This window comes from Lycium ferocissimum, unplaced genomic scaffold, assembly GCF_029784015.1.
Source record: "Lycium ferocissimum isolate CSIRO_LF1 unplaced genomic scaffold, AGI_CSIRO_Lferr_CH_V1 ctg4779, whole genome shotgun sequence".
NCBI lineage: Eukaryota > Viridiplantae > Streptophyta > Magnoliopsida > Solanales > Solanaceae > Lycium > Lycium ferocissimum.
This window is the reverse complement of record NW_026725769.1, coordinates 28680-45853: the sequence shown is the minus strand read 5'-3', so window position 1 is coordinate 45853 and position 17174 is coordinate 28680. Positions and strand designations below refer to the sequence as shown.

Genomic DNA, 17174 nt, shown 5'->3' with positions numbered 1-17174 from the left:
CATCACCCTGACGACCGCCTTCTCGGCACACGTATAAAACTCTCATGCCAAATCCCCTCGACGATACGGGCATGCTCGCGTCTCTCTTGAAATGAAGCCCGGTGGCTATGGTAGAAGAGCCGATAGCCGGTCCGGTGTTCAACGGCACTTCCTGGCCCCTGGCATGTATCCTCTCTCCCTCGGTGGGCGATGGCGAAGAGCATAACAGGAAAAGAGTGGAAACAGGACTCATACACAGCAACTCACGAGTTTCCCTGATTAATAGTAGCGAACTCATCCTTTCTTCAATCACTCAGAGTACGCGGAATGTACTTGTCCAGAAATACAGAGTAAAACTGAACCTAAGTCAACGGAGGAGACCTAGTTGGCCTACATTCCACATAAGCCCTTCACCAAAGCATGGCATTGCCCAAGAACTGGAAGGTCACAAACTCTACCCCGTACTTATTTATGGCCCCCATCTTATAGAGCCACTTATGACAGTCAGTGATGAACTCATACGCGTCTTCTGACTCGGTACCAAAAAACACAGAAGGATTCGTTTTAGTGAACCTCCAAAACAGATCATGTTCTTCGCTAGTCATCACTAGCCCTGCAACTGGCCTCGGGAAGGCCTCAAAACTCGAAACCTCATCCAAGCGAGGTGCCACCGATGCGCATCTTGAACCCGGAGCACAGTGCCTGTCCGGACACAGGCACTGCCTACTCTGCGCCCCCACTGCTTTGGGCCGGTGCGGTATAACTCCGGCCTATCTCTAACCCGTACAGCTAATGCGGCTTTTGTGCCATAGCATCGGTATACCTGACAGTAGCTCTGGTGAGCTGCGCTGCGGGCACTTTGGGCAGAGGTAGTGCGGCTGCATCTCCCGCTACCTCATTAGGAACCACTGGAAGCACGGGATCAACCAACGGACGCCGCCCCCAGCTGGTTCCACCCCTCTGCTATCTCCTCTGGCCCCACCTCTACCTCTAGCTGTTACCGCGCGTGTTCTCGCCATCTGCGAGAGAATGAAGAATAGTCAGTTACTAATTTGAATCAATAATACCAATTGGAATCAAGTAGCACGAAAGAAGAAAGAAAAGGGAGTTTTCCTAGTGTTGGGTAGCCTCTCGAAGATAGGTACAGGCGTCTCCGTACCTGTTACACCTAGCATTTTTGTACGTTGAGTTTCGTCGAGTGCTAGTTGTCCTAGTCTTGGGAAGTAGGACAAATTTTTTGAGGTTATGAAGATAGATATGTCTATCTTGTGTATATAAGAGAGTAAAACCATGTTTAGTAACCCTCGGGAAGGTTTAAGACTTATTGGATGATCGGAGTTAAGCGTCAACAAAATTTTGACAAAGTGTCACATTATGGCGCAATATGTGGCTCTCAGAGCGCAACATGCGAGTAGCAAAGCACGCTTTACGAAGACGCAGTTGCGAAACAAAGTGTGAAAGTGAATTTTGGTGATGTTGCGAGGTCTGCGACCCAATATGCAACTCGCGAAGTGCGCTTTGCGACCCCACAACTTCGCAGCCTGTTGTGTCGGTCCAAAATTTTCTGGACTACTATAAATAGACCAAATTCGACCCTAAATCATTATTCCACCATTTTGGACCAAGAAACTTCTGAAAACTTTCTCAACAAGTTTTCTTATGATCTGAGACCAAAATCAAGGACAAACCAAGTGATTCTAACATGAAGAATTCCATGATCATCACTAGATTGTTCTTCCTCTTATAGTGTTGAATTTGGGAACTTGTTGAAGGTGAAGGAATTTCAAACGTATCCTTATGTCAAAGTAAGGTTCAAGTTGTGCTGGAACTTGTTTCTAGCTATGCTTGAGTATGAATTGTTCTAAACTTGGTATGATTGTGATGTTGTTGGGCTGGTTGTGCAATTAAAGTTGTAATACGAAGTTGTTGGATTGTTAAGTGAGTTGTGAAGAAGAAAAGGGAACTAGTGAAGGATTGATGGAACCGAAATATGTAGAGGATTGAGGAAAACAAGCTACATGAATCTCATGCACATAAAATGTTCGACAAAATGTCTAAATGAGTTCTCGTATAAGTTATGAACCCATCGTTGATACTGATACTTCATTTACTGAAGATAATCATTCGTAGAGCATACGAAGACTCGTGGGATCCATATACTAAGGAGACAAGGTATGTAAGGCTAACCCTTCTTTCTAAAGGTATGATTCCTATGTTCTACCTTTATACATGATTTCGGCAGTACTCCAAACTCCTAGAAACGCTAGAATATCCATAATCCTCAAGATTCATATGATGATGTTAATCAGTGTTCTTCACGTCAACGTTGATGATAATGATTCATTTTCTGAGATACCCAAAGCCTAAGGTCTTAGACGTCCTCATGATATAATTGAGCCTACCATAAGACTCTTGATTACATTCATTATAATTGGCCTCATCTTATGCTATTGTTCCTTCAAAGTGAGACATGACAATGATGATGATTATGATAGTGATGATGATCCCAATAATGATGATGAGTTCAATTCTAGAAGGGCCAAGTTTAAAGCTCTTAATGTTCTCATGTTATTATTGAGTTTGTTACTTGATTTTTGATTACCATATTTTTTATCTCACCTTATGATACTCGTTCCTTCAAGGTGAGATATAGCGACGATGATTGTTCCATAACATAAATTAGAGCTTACCGACCTTGTGTCACTCCGATAGAGTTGTAGCTTTTAATTGGGATCTCATGCATGCTTATTTTTATGTATGATTACACCGGGCCTAGTTGGCCTGGCAGACACCACTTCAGTGGACGGCTTATGGTTGATGATAGTTACACCGTGTCAAGTTGGCCGGGCAGTCACCACTAGTGGGCGGCGTCAGATGATTACCCCGGACGCGGGCTAGTGATGATATTATATTATGTATGTTTGAAAAATGTTTTCTTAAAAGGCTAAGCATGCTTGATATTTGCTTTAAGAGGCAGTTTGATATACAAGTTATCCCTTTCTCTCATGTTTCCTTATTGCTTTATTACATTATTGTTCATGCCTTACATACTCATTACATTGTTCGTACTGACATCTTTCTTTTGTGGATGCTGCGTTCATGCCCATCGGTAGACAGGGAGACAGATCTGATACTTAGGCACTTTGTCAGCAAAGACCCAGGAGCGCTCCACTTATTTCGGAGTTGCAATCTATTGGTATTCCAATTTTGTGTATATATTTGGGCATGGCGGGGTCCTGTCCCATCTTATGATTTCTTGTACTCTTTATAGAGCCTCGTGGACATATGTGGATAGTTAAAAGCTCCATAACCTTACCAGATTACATCTTGTATATTATTTTGCAGCCTTGCAAGATTGTATATATGCATCTGGGTGGAGTTGATGATTATTAAGTAAATGAGTTTTATTCGAGAATTTATGCTCGTTAGGCTATGCTATGCTAATTGTAAGTGATACATGTGGTCCACCGAGATAAGATTGGGTGAAGCATGTTAAGTGGTGCTCGGTACGCTATCTCCAGGTACCCGTCATAGCCCTTGGGTTGGGTCTTGACAAAAGTAGTATCAGAGCAGTTCGTCCTAGGGTGTGTCTACGAGCCGTGTCTAATAGAGTCTTATTTATGGGTGTGAAGTGCGCCACACTTATAAACAGGAGGCTGTGGGGCTTTTAGGAATGATTGACCTTCCTTCTTATCATAGATCGTGCGATAAAACCATGATATAAGAATTCCGTTTTCCTTAACCATACACTATGTTTTCAGTAATGTCTATGATAGGAAAAGCTACAGCATCCCAGAAGGTCAAGGCAGTGGCTAAAAGAAAGACTAAACGAGATCCGCCTACAGATATGAAGGAGGGCGAGTCCTAGAGTAAGGTCCTACTTCGGTTCTCTCATATGTCGCCCACTCCAGAGGAGTAAAGAGGAGCCTCAACTTTAGCTCCAGCACCCCCAATTCCTCCACCAGATGCCTCAGGCTAGGAGATAAGACAGGTTATCCTTTGCTGACCCAGTTAGTTACCGCTGAAGCTCAGCGACAGGGTGCGGGCCATAGTGACAGGGGTTAGAGGAAGAGGGTCAGATCTTCAGGATTTTACCGTGAGTTCAGAGGTGCCCCGAGGCAGCAATTCTCTAGGCACTCATCTCGTTCAATAGCTAGTGGGCCTCCACAGTTTCCTGGACCCAGGGTTGATAGATCCACTTTTTTTGGGCCAGTTCAGAGTTCTAGAGCTTCCAGTTCCTAGACTAGGGGTGATTTAGGCCAGATGAGATTATCTATACCACGATGTACTCAGTGTGGTAAGCCACATTCTGGACCGTGCCGCTTGGGTTCAGATGTTTGTTTGCTGCGCTCGGACGGAGCCATATCGGCATTGTTGTCCATAGATATGTCGTAGAGATAAGGTTCAGCCCACGGGATTAGCAGTTGGCTCTTCATCATTGGTATGGCCTCCGACACAAAGCTCACAGACACCAGCAGGCCGTGGCAGAGGTAGAGGGGGAGCATCCAGTTTGAGTAGTCCTTAGCACCGCCTCTATGCACTAGCGAGACCACAGGATCTTAAATCTTCCCCTGATGTTGTCACAGGTATATTATCGGTATCCTCTTATGATATATATGCATTTATTTATCCGGGGTTTGCTTCATCATATGTATTACTCCTGATGTTGTCGACCGTATTAGGGTGAAACACAGCCAATCAAACATTTTGAGGTGTCTATGCCTGTTAGTGACCCAGTGATAGCTAGAAGTATGATTTACGAGTAAGTAAACCTCCATGAAGGGAGTTGATTGACATAATGCTTAGAAGGAAAATGGAATTCAAGAAAGGGTGTTCAGGTACAACTTATGAGACAAGCCTTATTACTTTACATTCTTTTATAGTAATCAGCCCTGTGTGGTTGAGTTGTATAGCATATGTATTTCTATATGTGGCCTTCTAAGGCATGAGATGTGTTTTCTGGGCTGTGCAGGTTTGGGATTATTATGTTTGCAGAGGAAACTTTACCGAAATTTTTCGAGGAATCTAAGGGAAATTGTGGAAACTTTAGGTAGGATTATGGCAAGAAGAAAGAAAAGGCCCAGCAGCGAGTGATTAGAGACGAAGTTAGTAGTCAAATGCGGGATAAATGTAGCAAGTATGTATTAAGCTGAAAGGAATAATGATTAGGTCAGGATAGAATAAGAAACATGAGAAGGGAAAATGATGTGCTTGGGGTAGAAAGAAGTTTTATATAATAAGGAGAATTAAAGAGATAAGCATTCCAGAAGAAGTTGCAAGTTAGAAGAATTTGGCTAGCCCTTTTATGCTTTGGAAGATTGAGTTATGAAATGAACTTGATATATACGTATAGGCCGATGCATATAGCACCGATTCAGATTATTAAGTTAGACTTCACCCGATGATTATAGCAGGAGAAAACTTTCGTATCACTATGAGCCAGCTTTGTTGACCTCGGTGATACCTCGAGGAAATAGATCAAAAGAGATGTGTTGACAAAAGCTCCTTGTCTGGCAATTGGTTAACCTTATGACCGCAGTGTTATAGTTTAGGTTATTTATCCAGGAATTTACTCGAATGGTTACATGACAGGAGTTTGTTATTACTGATATGAAGGAAAGTGAGAGGTGCAAAAGGAAGAGATTCAGACTATGATAATGGAAATAAGATAAGATTGATCAACTAAACAAAAGTACGATAAGTGACGAATGTCTGGTATGTGTGATCTGTGTGAAAAAAAAAAGGAAAGAAAGATGTGTTGGAAATAGAGAAGGAAGGGCAGAAAATGTCTTCTAGAGCAGTAACCCGATGAACAGAGGGTGAAAGAGAATCAAACCCTGTGGAAATCCTAACACTAAGTGAGAATGTTAATGGATGTCATGAAGTGATATCCTAACCTCCCATTTTTGTACGTTTAGTTTTGCCGAGTGCTAGTTGTCCCACTTTTGGGAAGTAGGACAAATTTTTTGACGTCATGAGAATAGATATGTCCATCTTGGCTATATAAGAGAGTAAAACCATGTTTAGTAAGCCTCGATAAGGTTTAAGATTGATTGGATGATCGGAGCTAAGTTTCAGCGAAAATTTGACAAAGTGGCGCAATATGTGGCTCTCAGAGTGCAACATGCGACGAAAGAATGCTTTGCAGAGACGCAGTTGCGCAGCAAAGTGTGACAGTGAATTTTGGTGATGTTGCGAGGTCTGCAACACAACATGCAGCTCGCAAAGCCCGCCTTGCGACCAACAACTTCGCAGCATGTTGTGTCAGTCCAGAATTTTCTGGACTACTATAAATAGACCAAATTCGACCCTAAATCATTATTCTACCATTTTGGACCGAGAAAATTCTAAAAACTCTCTCAACAAGTTTTCTTATGATCTAAGACCAAAATCAAGGGCAAACCAAGTGATTCTAACATGAAGAATTCCATGATCATCATTAGATTGTTCTTCCTCTTGTGGTGTTGAATTTGGGGACTTCTTGGAGAAGAAGGAATTTCAAAATTAGAGTGATCCTTGTGATTGAAGGTAAGATTATTACTCCATCTTCATGTTTATAGTATTATTTGGCATTTACATAACTTATGGGAAGGAGAAATTGTGAAAGTAAGGTTTAAGTTTGTGCTAGAACTTGTTTCCAGCTATGCTTGAGTATGAATTGTTCTAGACTTGGTATGGTTGTGATGTTGTTGGGCTGGTTGTGCAATTAAAGTTGTAATATGAAGTTTTTGGACTGTTAAGTGAGTTGTGAAGGTGAAAAGGGAACTAGTGAAGGATTGATGGCACCGAAATATGTATAGGATTGAGGAAAACAAGCTACATGAATCTCATGCACATAAAATGTTCGACAAAATGTCTAAATGAATTCTCTTATAAGTTAGGAACCCATCATTGATACGGATACATCGTTCTTGTAGATAATCATTCGTATAGCATACGAGGACTCGTGGGATTAGTATACTAAGGAGACAAGGTATGTTAGGCTAACATTTCTTTCTAAAGACATGATTCCTATGTTATAACTTTATACATAATTTCCGCAGTACTCCAAACTCCTAGAAACGCTAGAATGTCCATAATCCTCAAGATTCATATGATGATGTTGATCAGTGTTCTTATGTCAACGATGATGATAATGATTCATTTTCTGATATACCCAAAGCCTAAGGTCTTAGACGTCCTCATGATATAATTGAGCCTACCATAAGACTCTTAATTACATTCATTATAATTGGCCTCATCTTATGCTATTGTTCCTTCAAAGTGAGACATGACAATGATGATGATTATGATAGTGATGATGATCCTTATAATGATGATGAGTTAAATTCTAGAAGGGCCAAGTTTAAAGCTCTTAATGTTCTCATGTTATTATTGAGTTTGTTACTTGATTGTTGATTACCATAATTTTTATCTCACCTTATGATACTCGTTCTTTCAATGTGAGATATAGGGACGATGATTGTTCCATAACATAAATCGGAGGTTACCGACCTTATGTCACTCCGATAGAGTTGAAGCTTTTAATTGGGCTCTCATGCATGCTTATTTTTATGTATGATTACACCAGTCCTAGTTGGCCAGGGTGGGTGGCTTATGGATGATGATTGTTACACCGTGCCTAGTTGGCCGGGCAGTCACAACTAGTGGGCGGCGTGAGATGATTACCCCGGACGCGGGCTAGTGATGATATTATGTTATGTATATATGACAGAATATTTTCTTAAAAGGCTAAGCATGCATGGTATTTTCCTTAAGAGGCAGTTTGATATACAGGTTATCTCTTTCTCTTATGTTTCCTTATTGCTTTATTGCATTATTGTTCATGCCTTACATACTCAGTACATTATTCGTACTGACGTCCTTTGTTCTGTGGACGCTGCGTTCATGCCCGCAGGTAGACAGGGAGACGGATCTGGTCCTTAGGTGCTTTGTCAGCAAAGACCCAGGAGCGCTCCAGTTATTCCGGAGTTGCAGTCTATTGGTATTCCACTTTTGTGTATATATTTGGGCATGGCGGGGTCCTGTCCCATCTTATGGTTTCTTGTACTCTTTATAGAGGCTTGTGGACATATGTGGATAGTTAGAAGTTCCATAACCTTACCGGATTACATCTTGTATATTATTTTGCAGCCTTGCAAGATTGTATATATGCATCTGGGTGGAGTTGATGATTATTAAGTAAATGAGTTTTATTGAGAATTTGTGCTCGTTAGGCTATGCTATGCTAATTGTAAGTGAGACATATGGTCCACCGAGATAAGATTGGGTGAAGCATGTTAGGTGGTGCTCGGTAGGCTATCTTCGGGAACCCGTCATGGCCCTTAGGTTGGGTCGTGATAGTACCGATCTACAAGACTCTGCTAGACATGTCCTTGTACGATGTGATCGACGAACCTAAAGCTCTGATACTAACTCTATCATGACCCAACCCGCCATGGCTTGCACCCATCTAAATCCTAGTGGGCGAACAAACATACAAGACACCTATCCATTCAATCCGGTTTTATATTAACCAAGCTAAACATTATTACTCATTCAAACATCAAAATAACAAAGTAAGTCATGCCATAAATACTGATATAAGTGCGAAAGTTTTAACTATTACAAATCCCCAAAATCCGAAAGTCATCGTATAGGACTCCAAGCTAAAAACATGTCTAAGAATCAGAAGTCTAACAAATAAGTAATCCATAATGTCCAGAGTACGAAAAGACATCATAGCAAGAAGATCTTCGGGTGGCCTGGCATGGGAAGAAGCTCACCCTAAAATCTGTCAACAATTATCCTCCATGCTAGATGTGAGGCCGAGCAACGGTCTCTATATCACAATCTGTACTCAAAGAATGTAGCAATGTAGTATCAATACAAACACTATGTACCGATAGATATCATAGGCCGACTAAGATTAGTATCATGTATATTTCATAAAATCAATAGAATAAAATAGGCCAGTCAACAGACATGAATATCAACAAATCACAGCAAGTCAACCGAGGACAATCACAATCAAATCACCAAGATGTCAAACATCACAATCACGTAAGCCACGACGAAAATAAATTTACCAAAATAACCTCATTCTCTGTACATATATGCTAGCTGATGTCTTAGCTTAGTAGTCATGACCTGCAGAGGACCCATGGTGTCCATGTACCACTCGTTCCGAAATACTCCTCGAATCCGAGCACAAATCTCCGCTCCGGAACGAACCTCGGTCATGGGACATATGAAAGTACCTCTTGTTTCTGGAACAATCCTCGGACCACGAGCCCATAATCTAGATCATATGAGTGCCTTTCCATACCTCTTACAGAATAGTGTTTCTTACCTTCCCAATATCAACAATCAACTTGTCATTTCATGTCCCAATACCCTTGAGAAGATTATATTAGCTTCTCATCACAACACATCCATTGTAGATTCAATCACACAGGAATAATGGCACGGAGCCTACACAATCACTCAATCACATTCACGTAGGAATTTAGCCACACAATACCATGCATGAAAACTAGACATGCTTTCTCTTAAGGAGATCACAAAACATACAATCAACTAACCAAAGTCTAACTTAAGTAAAAGTAACCTACCTCAAAGTAGGCCGGAACATGCGAGGCTACTACTCTACACAACCTTTTCTTTCTCAAAGCCTCAATATGTTCATGGTCTAAAAATAGAAGGCTTAATGAGTCACATTGCTCAATTCACAAACACCAAAGCAAGAATACCATTCCCTCCCCCATTCTAAGGTTGGGTGATTTTCTAGATGATAAAAAATCTATCAAGGCCCCTAGTATTCATTTACCATCAATTTATACAGCATTCTATCAAATATTCCCATTACAAACAGTTTTTACGGCAAACACACCATTTTTATAGAACCCTAGGTCTCCAATCACATAGTTTATAATTCTAAATGTTCAATTTATGACAAATAACAACTAATCAATCTACTTAAATGATAAATAAGCGATAATAACCCTAACCCATCAAGTTTAGAAGGTTTATTGACATTCTAGGGCTTCTACTTCACTTTTACCATTAAAGACCCATGAAGATGATTGTAATAATAAAGAGGGAAGGGATTAATAGAATGAAAAGCAATGGAACTTACCTATCAAGGGTATCTTGCCCCAGCTTGAAAATTCTCTCTAGGTGTTTGTTGGGAACTGTCTTGGTGTATTTTGAATGAAAATATGAGACTAAACCATTTAAACACGATTTCTGCTTCCCTGTTAACTGTTGTGGCGGTCGTTTCACCGCTGCAGCGGTCCCGCTATAGCGGCCAAGCCACCACTATCGCGGACCCAACACAAATTCGCTCACTGCTATAGCGGTTAATACACCGCTATAGAGGTATCGCCGTAGCGGGCAATCGCCCGACACAGCGACCTCTGGAGAATGTGGCTGGCCGTTGGGAGCGGTCAGCCCACCGCTACAGCGGTACTACCGCAGCGGCACTCCTACCGCTAAAGTGGCTCGTTTTGGGTAGTGAGCTCGATTTTGTCCATTTTTTCCCCTATCACCCACATTTCATCCAAGGCCTCAAAAACACAACACAAAATATACACATATACAAAAAGACGCCCTACGAATCCACCCGCGGCCTCAAAATTCCCAATGAAGTCCTAATTTCCCATAACAACCGAAAGGGTCGTTACAAGAAACATAGGGGTACACTTCTGAGGATGCCCATTCACAGTGAAAGTGGGAAAGAATAGCAATGGATTTCATGGGTGGTCTTCCGAAGATGTTGGGGAAGTTTGATTCTATCTGGGATATTGTTGACAGGTTGACTAAGACAGCCAATTTTATTTTGGTGCGGATAACTTACAACGCGGGGAAATTAGCCAAGATCTACATTCGTGAGGTGGTTAGGCTACATGGGTTTCCTATCTCCATCATGTCCAATAGGGTCATAATGTTCACATCTCGATTTGAGAGCATATGCATGAGGAACTAGGTACTAGGTTGGACCTTAGTACACCTTTCCACCCTCAGACTGACGGGCAGTCCGAGCGGACTATTCAGGTTCTTGAGGATATACTTTGGGCTTGTGTGTTAGACTTTGGTAGTCAATGGGATCAGTTCTTACCATTGGCAGAGTTTGCATATAGTAATAGCTACCACTCAAGCATTGACATGGCTCCATTTGAGGTGTTGTATGGAAAAAGGTGTAGGTCTCATATTGATTGGTTCGATGCATTTAAGCTAAGAACTTGGAGTACAAACCTTCTGAGGGAGTCATTAGAGAAGGTGAAGGTGATTCAAGCTAAGCTTCTGGCAGCACAGAGTAGGCAGAAGGGGTATGCGGACCGTAAAGTCTGAGGTATTGTTAAAAGTCTCACCTATGAAGGGTGTGATGAGGTTTGAAAAGAATGACAAGCTTACCCTGAGATTCATCGGGCCATTTAAGATTCTCAAGCGTGTGGGGGAGGTAGCTTATGAGTTGGCTTTACCTCCAGGCCTATCAGGCCTTCATTTGGTAGTTCACATTTTGATGTTGAAGAGGTATCATGGCGATGGTTCGTACATAATCCGTTGGGATTCAATTTTGCTAGATGAGAACTTGACGTATGAGGAAGAGCCTATTGCAATCTTAGATAGAGACATCCGTAAGTTGAGGTCGAAGGAAATAGCCTCCGTAAAGGTGCAGTGGAAGAATCGCCCAGTTGAGAAAGCTACTTGGGAAGCAGAATCGAATATACATAGCAAGTATCCTCAGCTTTTCACCGAGACAGGTAACTTTTCCTAGATTCCTTAACCTTTTCCGTTTGGGGACGAACGGTGTTTTAATAGTATCTACTGTAACGACCCTTCCAGTCATTATGGAAAATATAGGATCACCCTACCAAATAGAACCTTCCCAAGGGTAGAACGAGCTAATAGAAACTCGAATGTATAAGTCTAAGAAATGAAAACTTGACTTGTGTGTGATTATTGTTGGTTTGTGTTTAGTCCATAGGGGGGTCCCGTAGGAAATTAGAACTCCGTTAGGAATTCCGAAGCCACGGGTGAGTCCATATGGTGTTTTTATATCAATGTGCATGTTTTATTTGTGTTTGTGAGGCCTCGAATGAAGTGTTTGGCGGTAGAGTTGAAAATTGTGAAATTAGCGAGCTTACTGGCTCAGTGGCACCGCTGCGGCGGGGTATGTACTGCTGTGGCAGGGCCGCTGTAACATAGGCCCTCTCACCGCTGTGGTCATTCTGGAAACGGGGTGTCCACTATGGCGGTAACTGGACCGCCGTAGCGATGGCGCTATAGAGGGATCAGGCCCGCCAGATCGGAGGGAAGAAGTTAGTGAGGTCCGTTACAACGGGCATTTGCCCTCTATAGCGGGACCACTGCAACCATGGTCGGATAGCCGCAGCGGTCGACGGGGATAGAATCTCGAGTTTTAAACACTTAGTTCTGAATTCTTTATTGATAAAACTCCAAAACAGTTCCTAACAAGCACTTAGGGCAAAATTCTAAGCTAGGGAAAGAATATCCTTGAGAGGTAAGTCTCAACTATTCCTTCCATCATTACGATTTCATCTCTATGATTATCATCCCTTTTATGGGTCTACAATGGTGAATTGGGAATAGTAACCCTAGAACTTAATAGACTTTCAATAATTGGTGGTCTATGAATATTATTGTGTGTTTTTCACCTAGAGGCTTGGGTTATCACTTTTTAATCAAGATTTGAACCATTAGAGACATGAAATAAGTGAATTGAGACTTAAGGTTTCATAAAAATGGTAGCTTGACCATAGAAACTGCTTGAAATAGATGATTTGATTAAACAGCCTTGTAAATTGATAGTTCGCAGTTGTTAAGGCCATTTATTAGATTGATTCCACCTAAAATTCATTCACCTATTAGAATGGGGCAAAAAGAAAGGGTGTTCTCTGAATTGATTTTGAGACTAGAGTGAATGTGACTTAGTTAGCATCTTCATTGCTAGACTTTGAGCGTTCTGAGGTATTACGGACGGTAAAGACCATAGCGGAGTAATCTGCATTGTTCCAGCTCTACAGTTGAGGTAGGTTACGGTCTACTTGAGTTAGACTTCGATTAGTTGATTGTATGTGTTGTGAAATTGATAGGAGAAAAGCATGTCTAGTCTTCAAGCATAATGTGTGTGGTTGAAATTCCAATATGCTATTGGTTGAGTGATTATGTGGGCTTAATGCCACTAATCGATATTTTGGGACCTACAGGTTGATAATGTTGTGGTGAGAAGTTAATATGATCTTCTTGGTGAATTTGAGGTACAAAATGATAAATCGATTATTGAAAGCGATGTGACAATAAATATGTATATATATGAAAAGGCTCATTTGACCGGGGGTGAGGATGAGACCTAGATATGAACAGACACACTTGACCGGGGGTGAGGATGTGGCCTAGTTGTAAGCTCAGGTCCGAGGAGTGAATTCGAAACGGGTGGTACATGGACACCATGGGTCCCCTGCAGGTCATCACTACTGGGCAATGACACCACTTAGCATGTGTGTACAGCGTGTGTTTGGTCGCTGTTGGCAGACTTATTTCCATTGTTTGCTTCCGTTGACTTGATTTGATATCATTGGGTGACTTGCTTGTTACTATCATTGGTTGACGTGTCGTTGGGCTATTTGATTATGTGTTATTGATTGGTCTGTCTATTTTATTGATTTTATGATTCATGCATGATACTAATCTTAGTCGGGCTATGATATCTATCGGTACATAGTTTTTGTACTGATACTACCTTGCTTCATTCTTTTGGGTGCAGATTGTGATCCAGAGACTGCTACCCAACCTCATATTTAGCGTTGAGACCATTTGCGAAAATTTTGAGGTGAGCTTCTATCCATGTCAGGCCACCTGAAGATCTTCTTTTTCTAATGTCTAATTTCATTCCAGACATTGATAGTTATTTATTTCAGACAATATACATTCCTTAGACATGTTTTGGATTAGATTCCTTGTACAGTGACTTTCAGATTTTGCGGTTGTAATAGTTAGGACTTCCGCATTTACGTTATTATTTTATGGCATGACTATTTATTGGTTTATCTTATGTTTAACTATTATGAATTGGTTAAATAAAAATGGACTTGAATGAGTAGATGGTTAGACGTATTGGTTCGCTCGCTAGGTGTTAGTGTGGGTGCCGATCATGGCGGGTTGGGTCGTGATATGTTGACTCGAGCCCAGGTATACGCATACATAAATTGTGGCCTTGGGCCCAAATACATGCGTTCATCATTTAACAAATAATATCGTGGATCTAAGAACCATACTGTAATACTTATATGAGATACTGAAACATGAATTCACACTGAGGTTCTGACTACTTATATACTGAATTGAGACTTGGATTCAAGAACTGTTCATGGAAATTAGAGTAGAACTTCTACATAAGCATTTCGTGGTCTATGACTTAGACTCATGGGATGTCAAACATACGTACTAAGTTCACAATATTCAGAATGACAATCTTGAATAACTATGAAACTACATTCTCAAAGGATAGAAATTCTGAACTTTTCATGAACTAGGGCATAATATCTATTTCTGACATAATTCATAGTAATCATCGAGACCGTGACGTGGGAAAGAATGATGATTTTTCCACACAAAGAGATTTAGCCTTACATATTTTAATCGCTCCACAACTTGAAGAAAAGGTCTGAACGTTTGAAGAAGAAACCCAAAAGTTTGAACTTGAACCTTGAGGAAGGTTTTTTTAAAACCCTAAGACTGTAGCACAGAATCTTGGTAAGAATCCATGTATAAGTGTTAGAATCACTTGGGAACACATGGGAGAGACTTACCTTGATGTGGAGGATGAGAAGAGGAGAGAAAAGTCATGCCATGTCTTGATAAAAAGAAAAAAAAAATTGAAAAACCGTGACTTTAATGATTCCCGGGTGTTTGCGTTTGCATCTGCGCCACAGATTGCATTCTGCAGACTCAAATGCTAAAGCATATCTAAAGAAAATGTTGGAAACTTCAGGACTTGAATTTTTCCAAAATGCATTGGGAAATGCCTTGCTGATGTCAATCTGCACCGCATTTCACAATCTGCATTGCATATTTGCATCTGGGGAACTACTATGTGACCTTTCAGTGGTCATAACTCTTTGCGCAAAGCGACATTTAGCATGGTCCATATATGGATGGAAAGGTATTTCCAAGAATAAGGGGGTGATGCCTAAATTCCCAAAGAATAAAGGGGTGATGCCCGCTTAAAGTGAGGCCTTATAAATGTTCACCTGAAAGCATGGTCCATAGCGTAGCTTCCAGCTTTAATTTTCTCAAGGTCTTCTTACAACATTTTATAGGTTACACAACATTTCTTATACTTCCCATATTGGTTCTATTATATCCCCATCTTATGAGTGAAACCATAGCCTGAATGCACAAGGTTTTACATTATCTCTCCCTTGGGACCATTCATCCTCGAATGATAGGTCATAGCAAGAAATATGACTAACTTTGAAATTTTACAAGATTTAGACAGAGTTTCCTCTGTAACTGGGACTATCCCAACATTTCTCAAACACCTACCAGCTAATCAGAGCATCAACACGAGCCTCACAGGGCATCACAATACATATGCATAGTAAAATAGGGTAACTGAAACATAAACGTGACTGACGTGAATACATGAATACTGAACTGACAGGAACATATGCATACAGAACTAAAAGAAACACCTAAATACTGAGCTGAAAGGAACACATGAATACTGAAGTGAAAGGAACACATGAATACTAGCTGAAAGGAACACACGAATACTTAGCTGACATGGGTACATGAATACTGAGGTAATTACCTTCGGCGTTTTCTTATTGTTCGTAAAATAGGTGGGGATATATGGATTTCATGTCCACGTTAGCTTCCCACGTAGCCTCTTCGACTTTTTGACTCCTTCATAACACTTTTACTGAAGCAACCTCTTTATTCCTCAACATGAGAACTTGGATATCAAGAATAGCCATAGGAATCTCTTCATAAGTCTGGCCATCTTTAATTGCGATGGTTTCAGTAGGGACAACCAATGATGGGTCTCCCACACATTTCTTCAACATGGACACATGGAACACTGGGTGCACGAAAACCAAATCTTTGTGTAATTCGAGCTCTAGGCCCTTGACCAATCCTTTGTAGGATTCGTTATAGCCCGATATATCTGGGACTGAGTTTTCCTTTCTCCCCAAATCTCATGACACCTTTCATAGGTGAAACTTTCAAAAATAGCCACTCATCAATCTGAAATTCAAAGTCTCAAGGCTGCGCACATTCGAATAGGACTTTTTTGTGACTCTGGATAGTTTTCAAATGCTCCTGAATTAGCTTTACTTTTTGCATAGCTTGATGGACCAACTATGGTCCTAATAATTCTACTTTGCCAACTTCAAACTAACCAATTGGAGACCTACACCTTTATCCATAAAGAGCTACGAACGGTGCCATCTTGATACTAGAATGATACTAGGCAAATTCAATGAGAGGCAAGTGATCATCCCAATTACCTTTGAAATCCAGGATACACTCCCTCAACATATCCTCAAGTGTTTAAATAGATTTCTCTGCCTGGACATCTGTCAGAGGATGAAAAGTTGTACTAAGATTTACCTTGGTACCTAATCCTTTCTGAAAGGAATTCCAAAAAAATTTTATGAACTGAGCGCCACGATATGAAATAATGGACACTGGGTCCCATAAGATTAACAATTTTGTGAATATATAGCTTGGCATAATCCTCTATTGAATTGGTGGTCCTTACTGGCAAAAAGTGTGTTGATTTAGTAGGCCGATCTACAATTACCCAAATTGAATCATGCCTTCGAGATTGTAACGACCCGTTTAGTCATTATCGTAATTTCGAAAGATTCGCAACTTTGACATCCTAGACTTATTCGATTCGTTACGTATCCCCAGTAAACATCTAGCCTAACTGGATCCGTCGTGTGAGTAGGAATAAAAATATTGAATTTTGGCCACTAGACCCAGTTAGACGACCACAGCGCTAGGCTGACCGCCATAGCGGTCATGCCTCCGCAACCCACGCCTCTGCAACCCATGCTCCATTAAAGCGGAGGCAGGAAAAGTCCCAATGGTTCACTTTTGTGGTCTAGATGTCGCCGAAGCAGTACCGCTAAAGTGTTTGACTGACTGCTAAAGTTGTAGACAACTAGTGGTTGACCTAT

General features: G+C 41.0%; 1 protein-coding gene across 1 annotated transcript; it reads left to right on the top strand.

Moving 5' to 3' along the window:
* The first annotated feature begins 10705 nt into the window (after window positions 1–10705).
* Window positions 10706–11310, top strand: LOC132044554 (uncharacterized). Its single transcript, XM_059435057.1, has 2 exons — window positions 10706–10847; window positions 11048–11310. Exons 1-2 carry the CDS (start codon window positions 10706–10708, stop codon window positions 11308–11310), a joined length of 405 nt encoding a protein of 134 aa, XP_059291040.1.
* The last annotated feature ends 5864 nt before the right edge of the window (window positions 11311–17174 follow it).